Consider the following 21,489-nt stretch of genomic DNA (forward strand, 5'->3'; position numbering starts at 1 on the left):
CAGATAAAGCAGAAGAGATAAACAGCAAAACTGTGCAACATTTATTTACTATCTCCAGCAGCAAAGCTTTAGAACAAGGAAACCAACTTTTAACAAAGCAATCTCCTTCCCACCCCAACCAGTTGTTTACAAAGTACACAGATCTTCTTTATATGAACAAATCTTAAAACATACATACAGATATACCCCATTCTGTAAACTATCTTACTCAGTTAAGAAGGCTAGTCCCACCAAACCTGTTAAATAAGATTTTCCTATATTACCTTTCGAGTAAACTGCCAACATCTATTTCTATAAAAATCCTTTTAGGAAAATGACTTTCATCTTCCTTCAGTACAAGACCAAAAATAACAATAATAAAACAACTTTGGAACTTATGAGAATTTTAAAATACATGGCCAGGTGCAGTGGCTCACACCTATAATCCCTGAAATTTGGGAGGCCGAGGCAGGTGGATCACCTGAGGTGGGTAGATCACTTGACGTCAGGAGTTCAAAACCAGCCTAGCCAACATAAAGAAATCTCGTATCTACTAAAAATATAAAAATTAGTCAAGCATGGTGGTGGGTGCCTGCAATTCCAGCTACTTGGGAGGCTAAGGCAGGAGAATCACTTGAACCTGGGAGGTGGACGATGCAGCGAGGTGAGATCACACCACTGCACTCCAGCCTGAGCAACAGAGCGAGACTTGGTCTCAAAAAAAAAAAAAAAAAAAAAAAAAAAAAAAAAAAAAAACCAAAATTAAACAAAACATTAACTCTGAATATGAAGTGTGACAAAGCCAAAGGGGGTTACAATTTCTTAACCCTGAGTGGCACTGTTCTGCCTCTGGCACAGAAGGAAAAAAAAAAGATGAACTATAGAGAAGTTAAAAGTAAAAAAGGGAGTGGGGCCTGGTGTGGTAGTGGCTCACTTTGAGAGGCTGAGGCTGAGAGATAACTTGTCGTCAGGCATTTGAGACCAGCCTGGCCAACATGGCGAACCCTCCCACCCCGCCCCGCTGTCTCTATTGAAAATACAAAAAATTAGCCAGGCATGGTGGCACATGCCTGTAATCCTAGCTACTTGGAAGGCCAAGGCAGGAGAATCACTTGAACCCAGGAGGCAGAGGTTACAGTCAGCCAAGACTGCACCACTGCACTCAGCCTGGGTACCACAGCGAGACTTTTTTTTTTTTTTTTTGAGACGGAGTTTCGCTCTTGTTACCCAGACTGGAGTGCAATGGCACAATCTAGGCTCACCGCAACCTCCGCCTCCTGGGTTCAGGCAATTCTCCTGCCTCAGCCTCCTGAGTAGCTGGGATTACAGGCACGCGCCACCATGCCCAGCCAATTTTTTGTATTTTTAGTAGAGACGGAGTTTCACCATGTTGACCAGGATGGTCTCGATCTCTTGACCTCGTGATCCACCCGCCTCGGCCTCCCAAAGTGCTGGGATTACAGGCTTGAGCCACCGCACCCGGCTTTTCTTTTTTTTTAGTTAAAAAAAAAAAAAAAAAAAGATAAAGGTGGCCAATAGCAAGGAAAGAAACTTAAGAGAAAAAACAAACAGGAAGTTGACAAAATATGTTGGAGACGCTAGAGATATTACTGGCATAAGGTCTATAACCCAGTTTCCTATCTGAATCATCTAGAGAGGATTCTGGTGATTAGGAACACACTTCCAATACAACACCTCCAAATGCCAATAAAGCAGTATTTTTATAAGTATCATTGTTTTCCCCAAGTCCACCTAGAAATCATCTGCAAATCAAAACACAGGGAAATTAACTACTTTTAGCTACCGTGAGGACACCTTTCCAGAGGTGACTGTGAAGTATGCAACCATTTAACAATGAAGGGATACCACATTTCACTTTAGAGGCATTACCCTGTTCATCCTCAGTGTTGTTCTCTACCAGAGCCTCAGTTCTTTCTGACTGCTTGAGCTGCCCGAGTCAGAGGTGAACTGTTGAAAGCCCTTCATGGGCTCAGTTCTGGGAAAGAATTGTTCTAGATGCACATACTGGACTACAGTACAAACCGACCCCTAGACAGGTAACTTCTAGAACCTTACAAGTAACGGTTACACAAACTTAGCATACTTTGAATATGTAGGAACCAATACATATTCATGGATAATTTATCATCTTTGTTAGTCTCCTTCATTTCTGTTCTCCCTAAAGACTATTTCTTAATCATTCTGAAATCAGACACACCCCATTAGGTTCACCACACTGTTGCACACTCCTGTTCCTCCACCTGAATGCCTGGCTCCTGTTTCTCTAACAGGCCAACTAACTTTTGCTTAATCATCCTCCAAAACTCAGCTCATGAACTTGGTTAAGAAAAGCTTCCCTCACCCCCCTATATGGGCTTTTCTTCCATCACCACAGGCATTCTTCCAAACAGGACGCTGCTCTTATACTTTATTGGTATTTATTTCTCTTGAGAATATACCATCTCTTATTAACCCTCAGTATTCTCAGACCTCTCAGTATTCTCAGACCTGCCTGCATATAGCAATTACTGAAAAAGATGTATGACAAAGATTGTTTTCAACAGATATAAAGTAACAAAATGCCATCTATCAAAAGTCATATACACATACATATACACTCTAGCTCTTCATTCTACATTCTCTTGTTATGGTTTATTATGAGCATTTCTTAGCTTGTACTTGAGAAAAGAGACTATTTTACTTTAAATATATCTTTTAATGACTTAGTACATTGTTAGGCTTGTAAGATAGCCTTAAAAAACATAAAAGGGGGAATATGATCATATGGCATGAAATGAACATTTGCATGCTGTCAAATACATTTTAAAATATATGTATCTATATCCAATACCACTACGTTTACAAGAAATCTATGAATATGAATAGAAACAGCACAATTACTTAAAAAAGGAAATCTACATCAGGCTTTAATGTTTTCAAAGTACTTTTGGATATTACCTCATTTGAGAGTAGGAAAACAGGCTAAGAGAATAAGTGACTTGCTAATACTGAGGATCAAGGCCTTTGGAATTCAAATACCATGTGCTTTACACCATTCCATTTTCCTTCCATTAAACCAATAACCTCAAAATGCCAATTAAAAACAAAAAGTAAGTGTATATATGAAACAAAATGAATGTAATAACAACAAAGAAAAAACACAATACAGTTAACATAATCAGTACTGAAAATGAATGGAAACAGAAACCAATGACTATGAATCAATAATAAACAGTCCGGCACAGTGAAACCTCGGTAGGAGAACAGGGTAAGGTTCCTGATATGACAAGTGAAATAATTAAGAATTAGTTTATATAAGACATCAAATACTAATGGGGTGACAGTAAATCCATAAACAAAGTTCTGAAAAGAATAAGATCTGTGTATGTAAAATTTATTAACCATAGAAGACTTGAATAGGGCTTTGAAAAACACATGGAGGCGGCCTAGTATAATGTTGAATTGAGATTGGAAAAAAGTCAGTTCCACCACCTGAGCAAGTTGCTTAATGACTCTTAATTTCAGTTCTTCATCTGCAAAGTAACAATGAATTTCTCTCTCAAGAGTGCCTTGAAACCAGCACAGAGCCTGTACTAAAGGCTATACAAATGTAGAATCTTTCTTCTGCTTCCCCAGGCAGGAAGATGACAATTAGACACAAGGCTATAAACATGCTTCCAAGACTTGTTAGAATATATAGAAGTTGTTCTAAGCCATTAAAGAAAGATCAATACACAGGCCACTCTGTGCCAAGAATCTAAATGAAACTACTTATATATTATAACTATACTCTACTGAAGGCAGAAAGGAATGGGCTGCATACCTAACAGTAGTTAAATGTAAATTAAATATGTTTTAAAAAAATGAATTGAAAACTGTGTTTAGTGACTTGAGTAAATGTTTTTATTATTTTATTTCATCATCCACATCACTGTTACCTCACCAATCAAAAGAGGTATTAAGGGACCACAACATAATTATTTAACACATTACTACATTTATAAATCAAGGTAGTGTGAAACATAGCCATCACAAATAAAAGTAGGAGTTAACAAGAGGTCTATCTAACTGTAGCCCTTCAAAGTGAATGCTGTGATAGAGCCACTCTTACCGGTAATGAAACAAAAAAGTACTATGATAGCTCATGGAGAAAAGATAGCATATGAAAGTTAAGTCTTACAAAAGCACTACTAACTAAACCTGTAACGTTAATACTTGAAGCAGTTAAGGTCAAAGTAGAATTTTTAAAAGTATCACCAAATATAAACTATTTATTTTCATTAACCAAAGGAATATACTCAGGAATACAAGAAAACAACACAACTTGAAAGATCTCCAAAGTCCTAAAAGAAAATACAGACAACCTAAAAATTCTTAGTGAATTCTTGACAAAGTATCGAAACACCCAATAGACCATTTGAAATAGTTACCTCAACCTGTAAAGCCCTTAAAACTTAGAAAAAACGGGTTAACTTTAAAACACAATATATCACAGCTATATTATAATAAATCCATGGGGATGGGCTTCAAAATTTTTATAAGATGCATCTGACTATAAACTATACATAACAATTTGTGTAAACATGTAGAAATGAGAAAATAATACTACCATTAAGCAAGGCAGCACTAAAAGTTGATTTCAGTTCAAAAACCAAAGTATCGTTTGAGATATTAGACTGGCTATATTTTTTTGAAAAGAGACATTAGAAGAAACTAGAATATCTCTTCTAACAATGTTTAAGACATGGTATTTAAATATACAAATACAAAGCCACATCAAAAGCTTGCCTAGTATACACTGATAGAATAAAATATAATCTACATCTAAGAGATTATGGGAAGATCAGACATTCTTTCAGAAACAGGTGCTGAATACAGGAGAAGAACAGATCAAAACAAAGAATAACTGATATGCTAACAACATGAAAAGGACATGGTTAGGCTATGACCACTTCCAGATACATCCCACAGGAAGCAAACAAAATTTCCAGTAATAAGTTATCTCAATGGTACCAAACACTTCTAAAGTTTTCATTACAACAAAAATCAAGTAAATGAAAAGATAAAGAAGTACAAATATCTCCCACTAATAAGATAAGATTTAATAAAACAATATTCTCTTCATCCATCCAGGAAGGGAAATTTCATAAATATTTTAATGGTTTATAAAACTCAATGTATCTGGAAAAATAATAAGATTTGCATTCAATACAATAATCATGTTTACTGATAACTTCCACCTATATATTTTCTTACTAAAAAATAAAGACTGGTTTGTGTATCTACTATGATAAACCATACAGAATTGATCTAGTCAATTGAATCACATGCATAAGATGCCTACAGATGAGACAATCATTTACTGGACTAGCCACTAACATTAAATACAGAATGGTAAATTCCAAAAGACAAGAGAACCTAAACAGTGCAAGACTGCGGCAAAATACACCTCACATAAACAAAAGATTTCACAGCCAGGCGCAGTGGCTCACGCCTGCAATCCCAGCACTTTGGGAGGCCGAGGAGGGAAGATCACCTGAGGTCGGGAGTTTGAAACCAGCCTGACCAACTTGGAGAAACCCTGTCTCTACCAAAAATACAAAATTAGCCAGGCATGGTGCACATGCCTGTAATCCCAGTTACTCGGAAGGCTGAGGCAGGAGAATTGCTTGAACCTGGGAGGCGGAGGTTGCAGTGAGCACTCCACTGCACTCCAGCCTGGGCAAGAGCGAAATTCCATCTCAAAAAACAAAAACAAACAAAAAAAAGATTTCACTTATTGCAATCTTAAAACTATTTCTACAAAGATCTAAACCACAATATCAAGCCTTCATCAGAATCCTGGTCAACCAGTTCTATCTTCAAGAATAATGAAAGTCATGTCCATCCACATCAGTACCCAATTTTACCAGACAAAGGGATTCTCGAATGTCTTTTTCAACCTCCTTGTTTACATTACCTGAGAGGTTATCCTGGATGTATCAGGTCCTTAAGGACATTATCAATCAGGTCACTTAGGTATCACTCAGTAAATTATTAGTGTAGTATTAATACAGAATACTAAACAGTGTCCAAGTAGCCTGAAAGAGTTTATGTTCCCTTCACAATGTCATTTTGAGGGCTAAGTAAATAAATGGAATTATAACTGATAAAGAAGCTGCCACACAGTTAAAAAAAAAAAGTTTAAATGTAATTATACTGATAAGGAAGCTGTCATTCAGTCTTTTAAAAAAAAAAAAAGATAAAGTGTCAGCAAATTTACTGCTTTTTAAAAATGCCCTTGCTTATTCTAACCAAGTAAACACATCCACTTATCAAATATAAGTTGTGTTACCATGGCTAAAAACAAGGTTAGATATGAGACAATCAGAAAACCTGGAACATATCTACAGAAAACAAAGCTGCCTTAGGCCCCCCAAAATTGGCCACTCACTAACAATGAAAAGGAACTACTGTCTAGTTAGTTAAATAAGGGGGAGGAAGGTATTCTACAACCTTCTGAAATGAACCAACAGTGCTATAAAGAAAACAAATTAACATTCAGAAGGGAGTACATTTAGATAGTGCAATTGTACAAATGACACAGTAATAAAGTACAAGATTAAATCACTGTACAAAACTCATAAATATCACCAGCAATATAGCAAGACATCAAAGTTTAAGTTTTAAAGAAAAGGGTAGAATTTAAAAAGGCACTTCATATAAAAATGGAAACAGTACTTCTCTATACACAGTAACTACAAGAAACCATATTGTCTCTGTATACATTTTATATCTAATTAAGAAATAACATTTTGAAGGAAAAAGATCATTAGATACATCCTTTTTGAGAATACCAGATCATTAAACTTGCAACGATTCCGAGGCCTCCTAGAAAACCTAGAGGTATTTAAACATTAGAGGCTGGCCTAGTAGAGAATTTTGTTACAGGCTCTGCACATGGCAGGCATAATATGAATATTTATTATCTAACTAATTAAGAGTTTCTGATTCTATTGGGGTCATCACCCTAGACCAAATCCCCACTTTAAGTTTTATAACATTATCATCATTCAAGTATGCCAGAGATTTTAAAATAATAAAAAATAAACACATTAAGGGTATTTCTTTTGCAGTCAAGAAACTAATCTATAGCTAAAAACTCTTTCTAATCTGCATTCTGTCCCCATCCCTATTAAACTTAACAAATCCTTTCAGAACTAACTGGTCACCAATTTGATGATTTCCTAATACCTTTACACTTTGAGTAAAACAGAGTATTTGGAGATACTTGGGCATATCAGTGAGAGTAACTAAGAAAGGATATTTTTACTTAATTACTGAGCAACATAAATATCAGAAGAGGAAAAGAGAACAGCAACATTATCTTACCAATATTTGAGAATGGAGGAACTGTGCAACAATGTGAATATAGTCAACACTACCATAGGCTTAAAAAATGGTTAAGGTGCTAAGCTTTACACGTCTTTTTTTAAACCACAATTTAAAAGGCGAAGGGGAGGAGAAGCACATTAAAGGGAAGTGCCAAAATATTTGCAGACAATCACATTTTCAGGCATAACTTATTTTGGTTTAGTTGAAGGTTTGAAATAAGGGTATTTCAAAAACCACCAAGTTTATGACACAGCATCTAATTCGCGGAAGGAAAAGGGGAGAAATGGAAAGTAAAGAGTCTGAAGTAGCCTTAGCTAGTCAGGAACTTGCTAGTGGCAAATCCTCTAAGACAAAACTACAGTGCCAATATCAAGAGCACATGAGATTGATTGACTGGTGGAGCACACATAAGCTACAAAAATCTATGTATGATTTCTCAGGCCTTTGTTTCTTTTCAGGTAACCAATATTCTTCTACAATTTGGTTTGAAAGACAGTTTGTAGGGAACACTGGCATGGACCTATTTTCACAGAAGCAGAAATAAAACTTCGTGTAAAATACCAAAGAAAATAAGGTAAATATTAACTCTTTGTATGACTGGGCTAAATTTGCAAAATGACATCCTCTTTATTAAGAAAAGTTCAAGTTTTATCTACAAATAAGACAAACAAGACCTGTATCCTGAAGTTATCTGACAAAATAATTTCTTCCAAGTAGGAAAATTTATGCCTTCAACCACTGTAGCACAAATAAGGAAGAAAAGCAGATTTAAAAATGGATGCTGAATATGATTACAATGAGGCAGTAGGAATGAGCTTCCAATAAACTATTAAAAAGTGTGGCACCAGAGAAAATATCAATTACCACTGTGCAAGAACTATGGCAAGAAAAGAAACCACATAAACCATAAAATAGCGCCATATTCCATTAGTAGTATACACAAAATGCCTTGATCAAGATGAAAAAATGCAGAAGTTACAGTATTAAGTCTGTCAATAAAAAGAAAAACAACTGTTTTTGGCTGCAAAGTAAGTAATACTAGGTGATGTATTCAGACCCCTCAAACTTGACATATTCTCCATTCCTGATGTCATGCTGTGAAGACATGGATCTAAGGGCTGATATATCATACATCCACTACCTTGAGTCTAAAGATAAGATACTGTGGGACATATAACTGAGGTATCTGCTGCCAGTTCCAGTACAGTGAAAAACTATTACTGAGACCAATTGGGAGCAAAAAGATAAGCCATCTATTACACTAGGAGTCTGACTAAATTAACCAATTAACCAAGAATGTATCGCTTATGTCTTGATTTCAGCCTTTCAAATAATTAATGGATATCATCACTTAGATATCCAGAAACAGAACTGTGTGGCTTGTTTTCTTCACTACATCCACAGTTATGCTTTAAATCTTAAGGATTCTCAATAAAATCTAGATGGATGGTATCCCTCTTTATGACAGTAAGAGGACAAGATTGTCAGGCATGTTCAGAATTCTTGCTCTTAAGAGTTCAGATTTGCATGCCTGGATGGTCTGAGTAACATCCTTTATTTCCAGGGCACTGATGTGCATAACTTTTTTGTATTTTGAATGTGATGCACTATCAAGCTCAAAAGAATTACATGTTTAGAAGACAGGTTTAAGAAGGCCATCTTGATGAAAGGCCCAGCTTATAGTGAGAGACTACCATGACTCAGTCATACAGCTTGATATGAGAGCTTGATAGGTCAAAGATTATTAGGATTGATGACAACAAAGAATTATCTCACATGTAGCTTTATGAGTAGTAATGGTATGGTGGCCATCAAAGTCTTGATGAAGATACTGTGCAATTTCTACAGAGATGTTACAGGTAGAAGTCTTTTTCCAATTGGTGTCCACAGTAGACCTGTGACATCTAGCCATTCCAAAGGGAAGCAAACTGGATTTGGCAAAATTTGATTTGAATTCTAGTTGACCCAAAGCTTCACGGCTGATTCTGAAGTCTCACAGAGCTTGATAGTAGTATGAACTCTTGGTGAGTTGACGATCTTGACATAAAGACATTGTAACAGACGTGTCATTTTATGAGGATCTGTCAAACTGAAGCCTGAACAAGGAAGCACTGATAACCTAAAAATGAAGGATTCACTTCTGGTCTTAGTAAACAGAGATCTAGTATTAGGTTATTCCTAGATTCAAAATCTGCTAGTCCTCAGTTTACAAGTAAGATTTTCCTGAGGAACAAATCTTTATATTTTTCTTTAATCACAAGAGGATTCAGATTCCTGAGTAGTCCTCCTCCAAACTTATTTTGGACCAGAAAAAATGGATAAATATGTGTTCAACCCTCCTTTCAAGAAAGTCTCCACTGCTCACTTGGCCAATAAATCAGGAGTTTCTTTATTTCATTTCAAAAGTCTAGAATTCAAATGTCAGCTGTGATCATTCCAGACATGCATTCAGTTTTTGAGATGATTTCCTACCTGTAGATCCTGTTTGTACAGGAGGAACAAGTAAAAGTTAAGATCTTGGATGACTATCCTGCTGAACGTAACAGGTTATTAATTCTTGTACCCATGCCGTTCTGGAGACTCTCCCTTCTTTCTGTATCTATAGGGGTGGTTTCGAGGTTTGTACCAATCCCCTTTGGCGTATCCTCTACTGTGATAATGTGCTTTCTGATCATGACTATAAAAGTATCGATGCTGATTATAGTATTTATTGTGATCTTTATAGTCATTTTCTTTTATACTGTTCTCTTCTGCAACAACAGCTTTTACATCTTGTCCAAAAAGGGAAGTACCATCAAAGGGCAAGTGGGAGATCTTCTCCTGGGTTTTCTTAGTGAGAGATGTAAGTCGAAGCCAGGCCTGCCTTCTGTAGTCTATGGCCATGGCCATAACTCTGACTACAGAATCCATTATGTCCCTAGTAGTACAAAGTTGCCAAAGGCCTGCATCCATACCATCAGATATAATACATCTTGCTTTTCCACGATCAAATTCTGGGTCATGAACCAGATCTTCCATGTCTTCCCAGAGTTTACGCTGATATTGAGTCATATAGGCCATGTAGCTAGCAGCTCGAGCTGCAATTGAGGCAGCATGGTAAAATCTACAACCCATGACCTCCATTTCTTTTGAGGTAGAATCTAGAGGGGATGTCGTGTTTCCTCTTTTGCTGTGTTCTAATGCTTCTACAATGGGGCCTTCAGCTGGTGGGTTTGGTTGGAAAGGAGAAGTGTCCTTGGCCACAGGATATACCCTGTGTCCCATGAAGGAAGAAGGATGACAATCAGCAGGGTCTTTAAAAACCTCAGTGGTGGCAATTCTCAGAAGAGGATGCAATGGAGGAACCAAACGTTTTTTAGAGGTCACACAATCAGGTTTCCCTTCACATGATTCTGCTTCTGACTGTAATGTCACCCTTTTTATAACACCTCTTTGTTCCATTCTCTTCAAAAGACCCGTGAAACTAGATTGGCTGGGGTCAGATGGCTGCCCTTTGTCATCAGCTGATGGTGATTTGTAATCAGTTTCTTCTTCAACTGTGGATAAATTTTCCTCCTTAGAGGTGGAGATGTCCCAAGGAACTGAGGAGTTCTCATTTGGCCTAGAATGATGAAATCTAAAACAGCTCCTGGACTGCAGATCACGTATCACTCGGGACATCTCAGCTACTTGTGTCTGGAGATAGAGGATGGCATCCTGTCCATGCTGTGAAGATGAAGAAGAATCTATATGTAAATTCTCTTTGACCTCAGAAGAGGCCAAAGATTCCTGGGGGACCAGAAGTGGAGATGAAGGCAGAGTGTGAAAATTCTGTGATGATTTAAGGGTCTGTGTCTCAGAGATCTTAGTATCTGAATTATTTTGATCATTTTTCTGGTTCTCCAATGAGTTCTCAACAGAGGAAGTTTGAGAAACTATCCTTTCTGGACTGCTGGAACAACTCCCAGAGAAGGAGCTGCTATCTCCAATGGGAAGAGGAACATTGCAGCTAGAGCACATTTCTGGGCGATGAGTCTCAGAGGATGGCACCTTAGATTCAGGCATTCTCTGGGTTATCCACATGAACAAGAAAACCAAGGAAGAAAAAAAATATGCTTTTAATATGTTAACTTTCAAGTGCAGAGATTCATGTCCAGTAAGTAGAACTCAATTTTTAAATTATTATAATTAACAATGAAAGGTACAATCCACTCAAGGTCAGCAAAAGGAATCAGAGAAGTCAAATCCACAAGCTTCACTACCCGAAAGACCCAATATCCCAATACCAACTATTGGCATTAATCTGGGACTCTGTTTACAAGAAAGGAGAGTGTAAAAATAAGCTCAGCTCATGGGGCGATACCCTGGCCTGCTGTTTGGTCCTGTGTTAGTATAAGAGTAAGTGCTGAGACCACTCATAAGAATAAAAGAAAAAAACATTCCATTCAAGATATGTAACTTCTATTCAAAATACGCAAGAAGCTAATGATGGCAGAGACAACTTAATGAAAGTTCCACTGAGAAGAAAAAAAAAAATCTAAAACTCCCCCATTAGAGTCATTTTTAAGCCCCTTTGAAAATTCTGTCATTCATTCTACATGAATAACAAAATTTTCCAGTTGTATAGTCCGACTTTATGGTGGGTAGTTATATGGAGTTATAATTTGTTACCTCATTTCACCCTCACAACAACCCTGTGAGGTAGGTATTATTCTTATTTGATTAAAAAACAGAGATTAAAAGGTTATTTAACTTATCAAAGTCACAGAATTTGTAAAGAATAAAGCTGGGACTCAAACCTAGATATTCTGATTCCAAGTCCAGGTCTCAATCCCCTTTTTATCACAGAGCAAGAAGCTTTGTGGCCACATTGAACAATAAGTAAGAGTTCTCTAATCCAACAAGAAAACAGCCCATTAACAGAAGTTTGAGCTAAAACAAGGACAAAAGAAAGGCAAGACTGCTACAAAGGGCTCAAATAGTTCAATTCTCAGAGCAAGGGAAGTATTGGTCCTAGGGTCAAACCCACAACCAGTACGTCACAGGTAAGATAACTCCAAATATGTGGGGCACAGACAAGGTTAAAGGGATGACGACTGAAGTCATATATTTCCTATAAACCCTTCTCACACTTTCCATTGCTTAAAGGATCTTTACATATCCTTTTTCCTAAGATAAAACAAATTTTCTGTGGTCATGTGGCTCTGGAACAAAAGAATCCAGTTCTATAGGGCACCTGAGGAAGAGTACAGGAAGAGAGAAGGGAAAGAGGATTCAATAAGCTTGCAGTTTTTATTCCTTTCCATTTTATCAGTTATCACCTCTAAGGCTTACCATTTCCCAGTCATATTATCATTTTTCATATCCTCACTCAAAGTAGAGGAAAAAAACTAGAAGTAGGAGATCTGGGCAAAGGACTCCTTGGACTACCTATTTTAGCCCATTCTAATAGAACTCGCTATTTCTAAACGGCCATCACTGATTTAATAACTCTTTACAGAATATCTCTTAAAAGACACAACTGAAGAAATGCAAATCAAATGTAATGTACTTACATCTGTATGAGAGGTGCTAGGCTCTTCATCATCACTGCTGACTAGATCAATGTATTCAAGAACAGGTCGTAATGGTCCTTCCTATAAAGGATAAAGCAAATTTACAAGTCATGAACAGTTATTCAAACCAAACTAGCATTTAAAACTACTAGTGTTTTTTTGGTTGAGACTGGCAAGAATTATTCTGAAGAGGTAGATTTATAGATAGCAGAAAAAAAAAAAAACAGAACAAAAGCAGCAGAGGAAAATACGCAAAATACAAAAACGTAAAATGATGACAAGGAAGGACCTAAGCCCCTGTAGAACAAGGGCCATGTCAATTACTTAAGAAAGGAAAGTTAATACAGAAACAGTACTACAAGGATACAGATACTATAATCCAGTGCTTTACACCTAGAATGGGTATCCAAAGTCTGTTAATATATCCAAGTTCAAAAATAAATTATTTGACTAACAGCTGAGCTTCATCACCCACCACTGCAGAGTCAAGCATCAAACCTGAATTCTTCTCCATTCTTTCTTTCCATCCATGCCAATTTCTTCACTGACCAGGCCTTGAACGTCAGGCTTAAAAGCCTAGATTTTATCCAAAAGGCAAAGAAAATCAAAAATAATAATAAGAGAATAGCATAAGAACTGTGTTTCAAGAAGATCAATCACATAGAGGAGTATAGAGAACAGGGAAAGCCAGATAATTAATCAGTGTAGGCACAGGATAATGCAGAACTAATGTGATGATAGCAAGAAGAGTATGGTAGTGGACATATAAGAGAATACAAGTAAAATGGAAAACTAAAAGAGACTGATTATTAGGCCATGTCCAGTGGCTCACACCTGTAATCCCGGCACTCTGGGAGGCCAAGGCGGAAAATCATCTGAGGTTAGGAGTTCGAGACCAGCCTGGCCAATACAGTGAAACTCCATCTCTATTAAAAATTCAGGCCGGGTGCAGTGGCTCAAGCCTGTAATCCCAGCACTTTGGGAGGCCAAGGCGGGTGGATCACAAGGTCAAGAGATCGAAACTATCCTGGTCAACATGGTGAAACCCTGTCTCTACTAAAATTACAAAAAATTAGCTGGGCATGGTGGCACGTGCCTGTAATCCCAGCTACTCAGGAGGCTGAAGCAGGAGAATTGCCTGAACTCAGGAGGCGGAGGTTGCGGTGAGCCAAGATCGTGCCATTGCACTCCAGCCTGGGTAACAAGAGCGAAACTCCGTCTCAAAAAAAAAAAAAATTCAAAAATTAGCCGGGTGTGATGGTGCATGCCTGTAGTCCCGCAGGAGGCTGTGGAAGGAGAATAGCTTAAACCAGGGAGGCAGAGGCAGAGATTCTGTTTCAAAAATAATAATAAAAATAAAATAAAAATAAAGATTATTTTAAAAAAAAAAACAAAACAAAGAGTCAGTTATCTGTAAGGTTTTAAGCTCAGGTGACTACAAGAATAGTAATGCCGTTAGCATAACTCTAGAAAGCAGAAACAGAAAGCTGACATTCCTATGGGCTGAAGTAACAGTGGTACATGCGTACCTAGTAGACAGCTGGAAATGCAGGCCTCTAATCTGGGAAGTACGAACATACCTGGAAATAAAAATTTGAGAGCTGTTCCCCTAGAAGACTATTAAACTCTAGAACTAAACTGAACTATCATATCGCCTCAATGAAAAGCTGTCAACGTTAAATGTGGCCAGAAACATATCAACAAGAAAATGCCACTGAACGTGGCAACCGGACATTTTTAAACGTCTTTGAGAGTCTGGCTCTAAAACATTAGAGAATGCAGTAGAAATGGCTATATTCTTTTGAGAAATCCAATATGTTAGAAACAAGATAGAGGAACACAAGAGAAGAAATAATGGTTGAGGAAAAGATTTTGTAGGATTGTAGAAAGCTGACTGTTGGAGAAAGAAGCTGAGATCTAGGTAATGATCTTCTTCCCTATAAGAGGCATCCAGTCTCAAATATAGCTTCTTTCTCCCCTAGGCTATGACTTCTGCTCAACCAAGGAACTGCCATCTTTTGGGTACTAATTCAGACACCAAGATAAAACAAGAGGGGAAAATTGGGCAGAAATCTGTAACAAAGGAATTGGAATTTTTACTCAAAGTGTAAAGACGGAAGTAAAAAATAAAGGATCCAACAAACCAATACTCTCCAACATATGGTCAAAAGAGCTGAATCACCTACTTTAAAACTAAAATCTATACCTGGTATGAAGAATGTCAGCTGGACACAGTGGCTCACCCCTGTAATACCAGCACCTTGGGAGGCCAAGGCAGGTGGATGACTGAGGTCAGGAGTTTAAGACAAGCCTGGCCAACATGGTGAAACCCGTCTCTACTAAAACTAGGACAATAAGCCAGGCATGGTGATGGGCGCCCATAGTCCCAGCTACCCAAAAGGCTGAGGCAGAAGAATCGCTGGAACCCAGGAGGCAGAGACTGCAGTGAGTGAGATGGTGCCACTGCACTCCAGCCTGGACAACAAAGCAAGACTCTGTATCAGAAAAAAGAAAAAAAAAAAAGGAATGAAATTGTATACTCAATCCAAGAAGAAAACAGAGGAGATTAAAATATGACAGCTTTTCCCATTGATAAAAATCACCTTACTTTGTTCTCTTCAAGAAATATCCATTAGGAACCTTCATTATGGGCCCACAGAAAGAGCAAACCACAAAAGCCCCTGGGGAACCAGAAATACACAGAGGCAGAGTTACCAAGCACAGAAAATAAAGATGAAATGAAAAGTGACAGGATGCAATATAAAAAGCAAAACGGACCATAAAAAAAATTAGAAAAGTGAGCTGGACACAGAAGCTCACGCCTGTAATCCCAGCACTTTGAGAGGCTGAGGCAGGCAAATTACATGAGGTCAAGAGTTCAAGACCAACCTGGCCAATCTTGGATGAAACCCATCTCTACTAAAAGTACAAAACATTAGCAACATGTGGTGGTGGGCACCTGTAATTCCAGGTACTCAGGAGACTGAGGCAGGAGAATCACTTGAATCTGGAAGGTAGAGGTTACAGTAAGCTGAGACCGCACCACTGCACTCCAGCCTGGGTAACAAAAGCAAACCTCCATCTCAAAAAAAAAAAAAAAAATGAATAAAAGAAAATGATCAAAAATAGAATTTAAAATTAGCTGCAGACCAGGTGCAATGGCTCATGTCTGTAAGCACTCTGGGAGGCCAAGGCTAGCAGATCACATGAGGCCATGAGTTTGAGACCAGCTGGGCTAACATGGCAAAACTCTGTCTCTATTAAAAATACAAAAATTGCCAGGCACGGTGGCTCAAGCCTGTAATCCCAGCACTTTGGGAGGCTGAGGCGGGTGGATCACGAGGTCAAGAGATCAAAACCATCCTGGTCAACATGGTGAAACCCCGTCTCTACTAAAAATACAAAAAATTAGCAGGGCATGGTGGCGTGTGCCTGTGATCCCAGCTACTCAGGAGGCTGAGGAAGGAGAACTGCCTGAACTCAGGAGGCGGAGGTTGCGGTGAGCCGAGATCTCGCCATTGCACTCCAGACTGCGTAACAAGAGCGAAACTCCGTCTCAAAAAAAAAAAAAATACAAAAATTAGGCCCAGCGAGGTGGCTCACGTCTTTAATCCCAGCACTTTGGGAGGCTGAGGTGGGCGGATCAAGAGATCAAGACCACCTGGCCAACATGGTGAAACCCTGTCTCTACTAAAAATTCAAAAACTAGCTGGGCATGGTGGCGTGCACCTGTAGTCCCAGCTACTCAGGAGGCTGAGGCAGGAGAATTGCATGAAACCGGGAAGCGGAGGTTGCAGTGAGCCAAGATCCCACCACTGCACTCCAGCCTGGCGCCTGGCGATGGACCAAGACTCTGTCTCAAAAAAAAAAAAAAAAAAAAAAAATACACACACACACACACACACACACACACACACACACACACACATATATATATATATATATATATATATATATATATACACACACACACACACACAAAAATTAGCTGGGCATGGTGGTGTATGCCTGTAATCCTAGCTACTCAGGAGGCTAAAGAACAAGAAACGCTTGAACCCGGGAGGCAGAAATTGCAGGGAGCTGAGATCACACCAGTGCACTCCAGCCTAGGTGACAGAGGGGGACTCTATTCTGCGGTGAACCATTAAACTGATATGCAAACATTTTTTAATTACCAAAGAACAATTATTTATTCTGCGGTGAACCATTAAACTGATATGCAAACATTTTTTAACTACCAAACAACAATTATTTCAGGATTCACACTAATTAAGAGAAAAGGAAAATATGAATAGAAAATACAGACAGGCATGGTAGCTCACACCTATAATCCCAGCACTTTGGGAGGCCAATGAGGGAGGATCACTTGAGTTCAGGAGTCTGGCCCCACCTTAGGCAAACAAGTCAGACCTCAACTCTACAAAAAAAATTAGCTGGGTACAGCAGGGTGTGCCTGTAGTCCCAGCTATTTGGGAGGCTGTGGCGTCGGCAGAACTGCTTGAGCCTAGGAGTCCAAGAAAGCAGAGAGCTATGATTATGGCACTGCACTCCAGCCTGAGCAACAGAGTGAGACCTTATCTCCTAAAAAAAGTATCACGGAAAATCCAACATTGCGAAAAAGCATATTTACAATACTTATATATTCAACAAATAAATTACTGAGCTTTAAGTGACAAAGTAGAATGAGAAGAGGAATCATGCTGAAAATCACTAAAATGGCAAAAGATTGAGTGGAAAAATAAGGATAGACATGTACTACAAAGGAAAAGATTACTTATACACAAATAGTGTACACTTCAGCTAATTTTCACAGTGGATATGAAAAAACTTCCATGAAAATGAACGCACAGAAGTAAAACATTTAGTACTCCATTTATTTTACTAGGAATCAATAACATTTATTGTGCCCTGTACCATGCCTTGTGCAAAGCTTTTCATGTACATTATTTCACTTAATCTCCAAATTGCTTTGCAAGGTGAGATACTGAATTATTACTATTATCCCATTTAACAGAGGGGAAAAATTGAGTGAGTTACACTTGGTTCTCTAAACACAACCGGCTGTATAGTCACTATAATTGTGAGGTAGTTCAAAGCATAAATACTATTTTTAAACCAATGTTTATACCTAAGTTTCTGAAATAACACATTTTTTCTTCCTTAAGATAAAATGGACCTCTATTGCCCCATCTCTGAATACTTTGTAACAATGATCAAAAATAAATTACCAATTTCTCAAAAGAAGTTATGTTTATAATAAAAATATCAAGAAAACATAATTTCTTATAATATTTATAATTACTACTTATATCTTTAACAACTATAACTGCACATGGTCCTTTAATTACAAGGTATTTTTATCTGCATTTGTTCTATCCATCAACTAGTAAACCATCATTCTCATCCCCCAGTTGTACCACTAACAAAAATTAAAGGATTCTAAGCTGCGCATGGTGGAGTGCACCTGTAGTTCTAGCTACTCAGGAGGCTGAAGTGGAAGGGTTGCTTAAACTCATGACTTTGAGACTGCAGTAAGCTATGATCACACCACTGCACTCCAGCCTGGGAAAGAGCGAGACCGTCTCTAAAATAAAAACTAAAAATTGAACAAAAATAGAATTAAAAAATCAAAGGATGCTATTCCAAATACCACACAACATAGGGACAGAGGCACATGTAGAAGCATGGCAAAACAGTTTAGAAAAACAGTTAAACTAATATTCTAAGTTTTGAAATATTTTTAATGAAATAAAAAGCTTTCATGCCTATTATCAGAAAACTGATTCTCTAAGCCAAAACACCAATCTCCTCCTAATTGGAAAGACATGTCAATACACCAAAATATGGTCTACTAAAAAAACAGTTTACTACAACCAACGTTTTCTCTAAAGCAAAGAATATAGATTTGAGCATAAATCTAAAACCCTAAATAAGTCATCATGTTTTTCCTATATAGAGAAGTTAGGTACACAGCTTACTTGCCTGACAGGTAACATTTCAAATAGTTTCCAATTGTGCCTATTTTATAGTTCAAATTTAATCCAGCATTTAAGATCTATACCATCTGGCCCATACCTCCTTCTCCCACTTTAAAGGAGCAAACAAAAAAAATCTTTCAGAACCACACATAATCCTCTCTGCTTTCCCATTCTAATGCCTTTCCTTGTTTCTTCTACTCAAAATGTCCTTTTAAACACATACAAATACTACTACTTATTACTACTACTACTGCAAGTCTTATGTCCTTTTTTTAACATTACTATGTACTTTCTGTAAAATAACTTTCTACTATCTCTAAGGACTATTTACATACTTCTCACCTCTTATCTGATCATTCACACTAAAATGCTGATCCTTAAGGGTAGAATGCATAATCTTTGTAGCTCCAAGGAACTTAACTCATGGCTTTGCACATTATGAGCTTCAACACTATTTTTATTTATTGAACCAATCATAGTCCCAGGACACCTAGCGAAATAATCCTATTTTCTGTCTGACTCTCTTCTACTGCAGCTAAAGTATTAATACTCTACCTATGCAGTACTGAAGCTACTTAGGAAATTATATCCTGATTTCATCATTTGGAAATTTCCAATAATTCTATACTATATCAATAATCTTAGCTGAAACCTGAATCTCTTGTATTGTTTTGTTATCAAAATTAGGATAGGTTCCCTCAGCAGTTTTTATACCTTTATATCTAGAATAGCTCTGTGAACTATCGCATAATCAGCTATTCGTTTTTCAGAAGTAAATCAGATAAAATATGTCCAATTTCAAGGATATAAAAATAGTAGTTGAATAAAGGGTATCACTAAACAGAAATAAGAACAAAAGACCTAAATGAGAAATTTTTGTTATGGCAGCATTATGTTTCTTGATTTAGGTGCTGTTTACACAGGTATACAGGCTTTGCAAAAATTTATCAAACAAGTAGACTTATGAATTGTGGACTTTTATGTATATTTCAATAACATTTAAATGAGAAGGTCCATTTTTCCACCTTCCCTCCATTTCTGTATCACTTCTTTCCTTCAGCATGTTGTGTTTAGTTCATATTCTGTATTCTGCAAATCCCAGAATAACTGCTGTGCCACCAAATGGATTAAAAGTGGGAAAATTAGATTAGTAAGAGCTATGAAATCCAAACTGTAAAATGAAGAAGTGAATCACAACACTCATTTTTAATCGGAAGAACTCAAATTTTTTAATCTTTACTGAATAAGCATTGCTGACTGGAGGAGTCACATATAAGAAAGGATTCCAAGAGAAGTAAAGATTCTGTCTCTGAATATTACTTTGAAATATATTTAAGCTATCACTGTTATTTAAGTGGTGCCACTTAAATGTAAAGGGAAAAATTTTAATAGGCTTCTTTTAGTATTGTAATTCCACTTAAAACATATAATTCACTTCCCCATGTGGAGCTGTCAAACCTTTGAATCTTTATTTGGAAACAAGAGTAAAAAGCTGCATCAGCTGCATCATGTTGGATACTCAATGACTGTACATTCTTTATTCCTGATGCAGACAGACGTGATCCTCTACATTCAAAATAAAATTTAAAATAAAAAACTCCTTTAATTACAAAGCTGAACTCAAGCCTACATTAACAAGCCACAAGCTACACTGTAATTCATTACATAAAACATTTTTTAAATCTTAGAGATCCTACTTGTGTTTCCCAAAGGGCCATAGGTCATAAACAAGTATGTCATTCCGGGCCGGGCGCGGTGGCTCAAGCCTGTAATCCCAGCACTTTGGGAGGCCGAGGCGGGTGGATCACGAGGTCAAGACATCGAGACCATCCCGGTCAACATGGTGAAACCCCGTCTCTACTAAAAATACAAAAAAATTAGCTGGGCATGGTGGCACGTGCCTGTAATCCCAGCTACTCAGGAGGCTGAGGCAGGAGAATTGCCTGAACCCAGGAGGCGGAGGTTGCGGTGAGCCGAGATCGTGCCATTGCACTCGAGCCTGGGTAACAAGAGTGAAACTCCGTCTCAAAAAAAGAAGTATGTCATTCCTAGTATTATTTCTACTAAACACTGTGAGATAAACACACTGTTCACAAATATACCAAGGTTCAGGAAGAACCTGAAACATTTGTCCTAAAGAGCCATGCAATGTTGTTATTAAACATACTACAGCCCATGGTGAAGGAAAGGCAGGACACAATTTATCCCCATCCTCTATCTAAAATCCGTAGAAGTTCAAAATGAAAAGGAGTACAATATACACTGGTAAAGGGAAAGAAATTCAAGAAAACAATCTCATAAGACTCCTAAACCAACCTATTAAAACACCATACAAAAATAAATTACTAAAATGGGCCTAATGCTGGGGAAGAAACTTTTAATAACCAGTTTTACATGGTTTCCCAACAACCACCCACAAATGCACATCAGACACTCAAAGGAAAATTCTACAGCTTGAATACCAAACTGTAACTAACTACAGCATTCCAAAAGAGGAGTTTAGGACAGAAGTATTTTCTGCCTAGTGAGCTGAGATACCACTTTACGCAGAGCTTTTCTAAAACTCCAATCATTATGGATGAAAATCACCCCAAAATAGATCATAAAACACTCCCTTCTGCTTG

At 37.7% G+C, this 21,489-nt stretch overlaps 1 protein-coding gene across 3 annotated transcripts in view; it reads right to left on the reverse strand.

The window, feature by feature from the left end:
* Nucleotides 1-21,489, reverse strand: part of ZNF451 (zinc finger protein 451) — an 84,130-nt gene that overhangs the window by 61,042 nt on the left and 1,599 nt on the right. The window contains exons 3-4 of one of the 3 annotated variants that reach the window (XM_010337136.3): nt 12,888-12,968; nt 735-11,400 (exon numbers count right to left, since the gene is read on the reverse strand). In XM_010337136.3, coding sequence (XP_010335438.1) covers nt 9,904-11,400; nt 12,888-12,968 — 1,578 coding nt within the window. In that variant the 3' untranslated portion in view covers nt 735-9,903. Of the gene's footprint in view, nt 1-734; nt 11,401-12,887; nt 12,969-21,489 lie in introns of those variants that run through there. The other 2 variants (XM_003926366.4, XM_074398132.1) reach the window with 2 other exon arrangements.

Source organism: Saimiri boliviensis, chromosome 4, assembly GCF_048565385.1.
Source record: "Saimiri boliviensis isolate mSaiBol1 chromosome 4, mSaiBol1.pri, whole genome shotgun sequence".
In the NCBI taxonomy this organism is placed as follows: Eukaryota; Metazoa; Chordata; class Mammalia; order Primates; family Cebidae; genus Saimiri; species Saimiri boliviensis.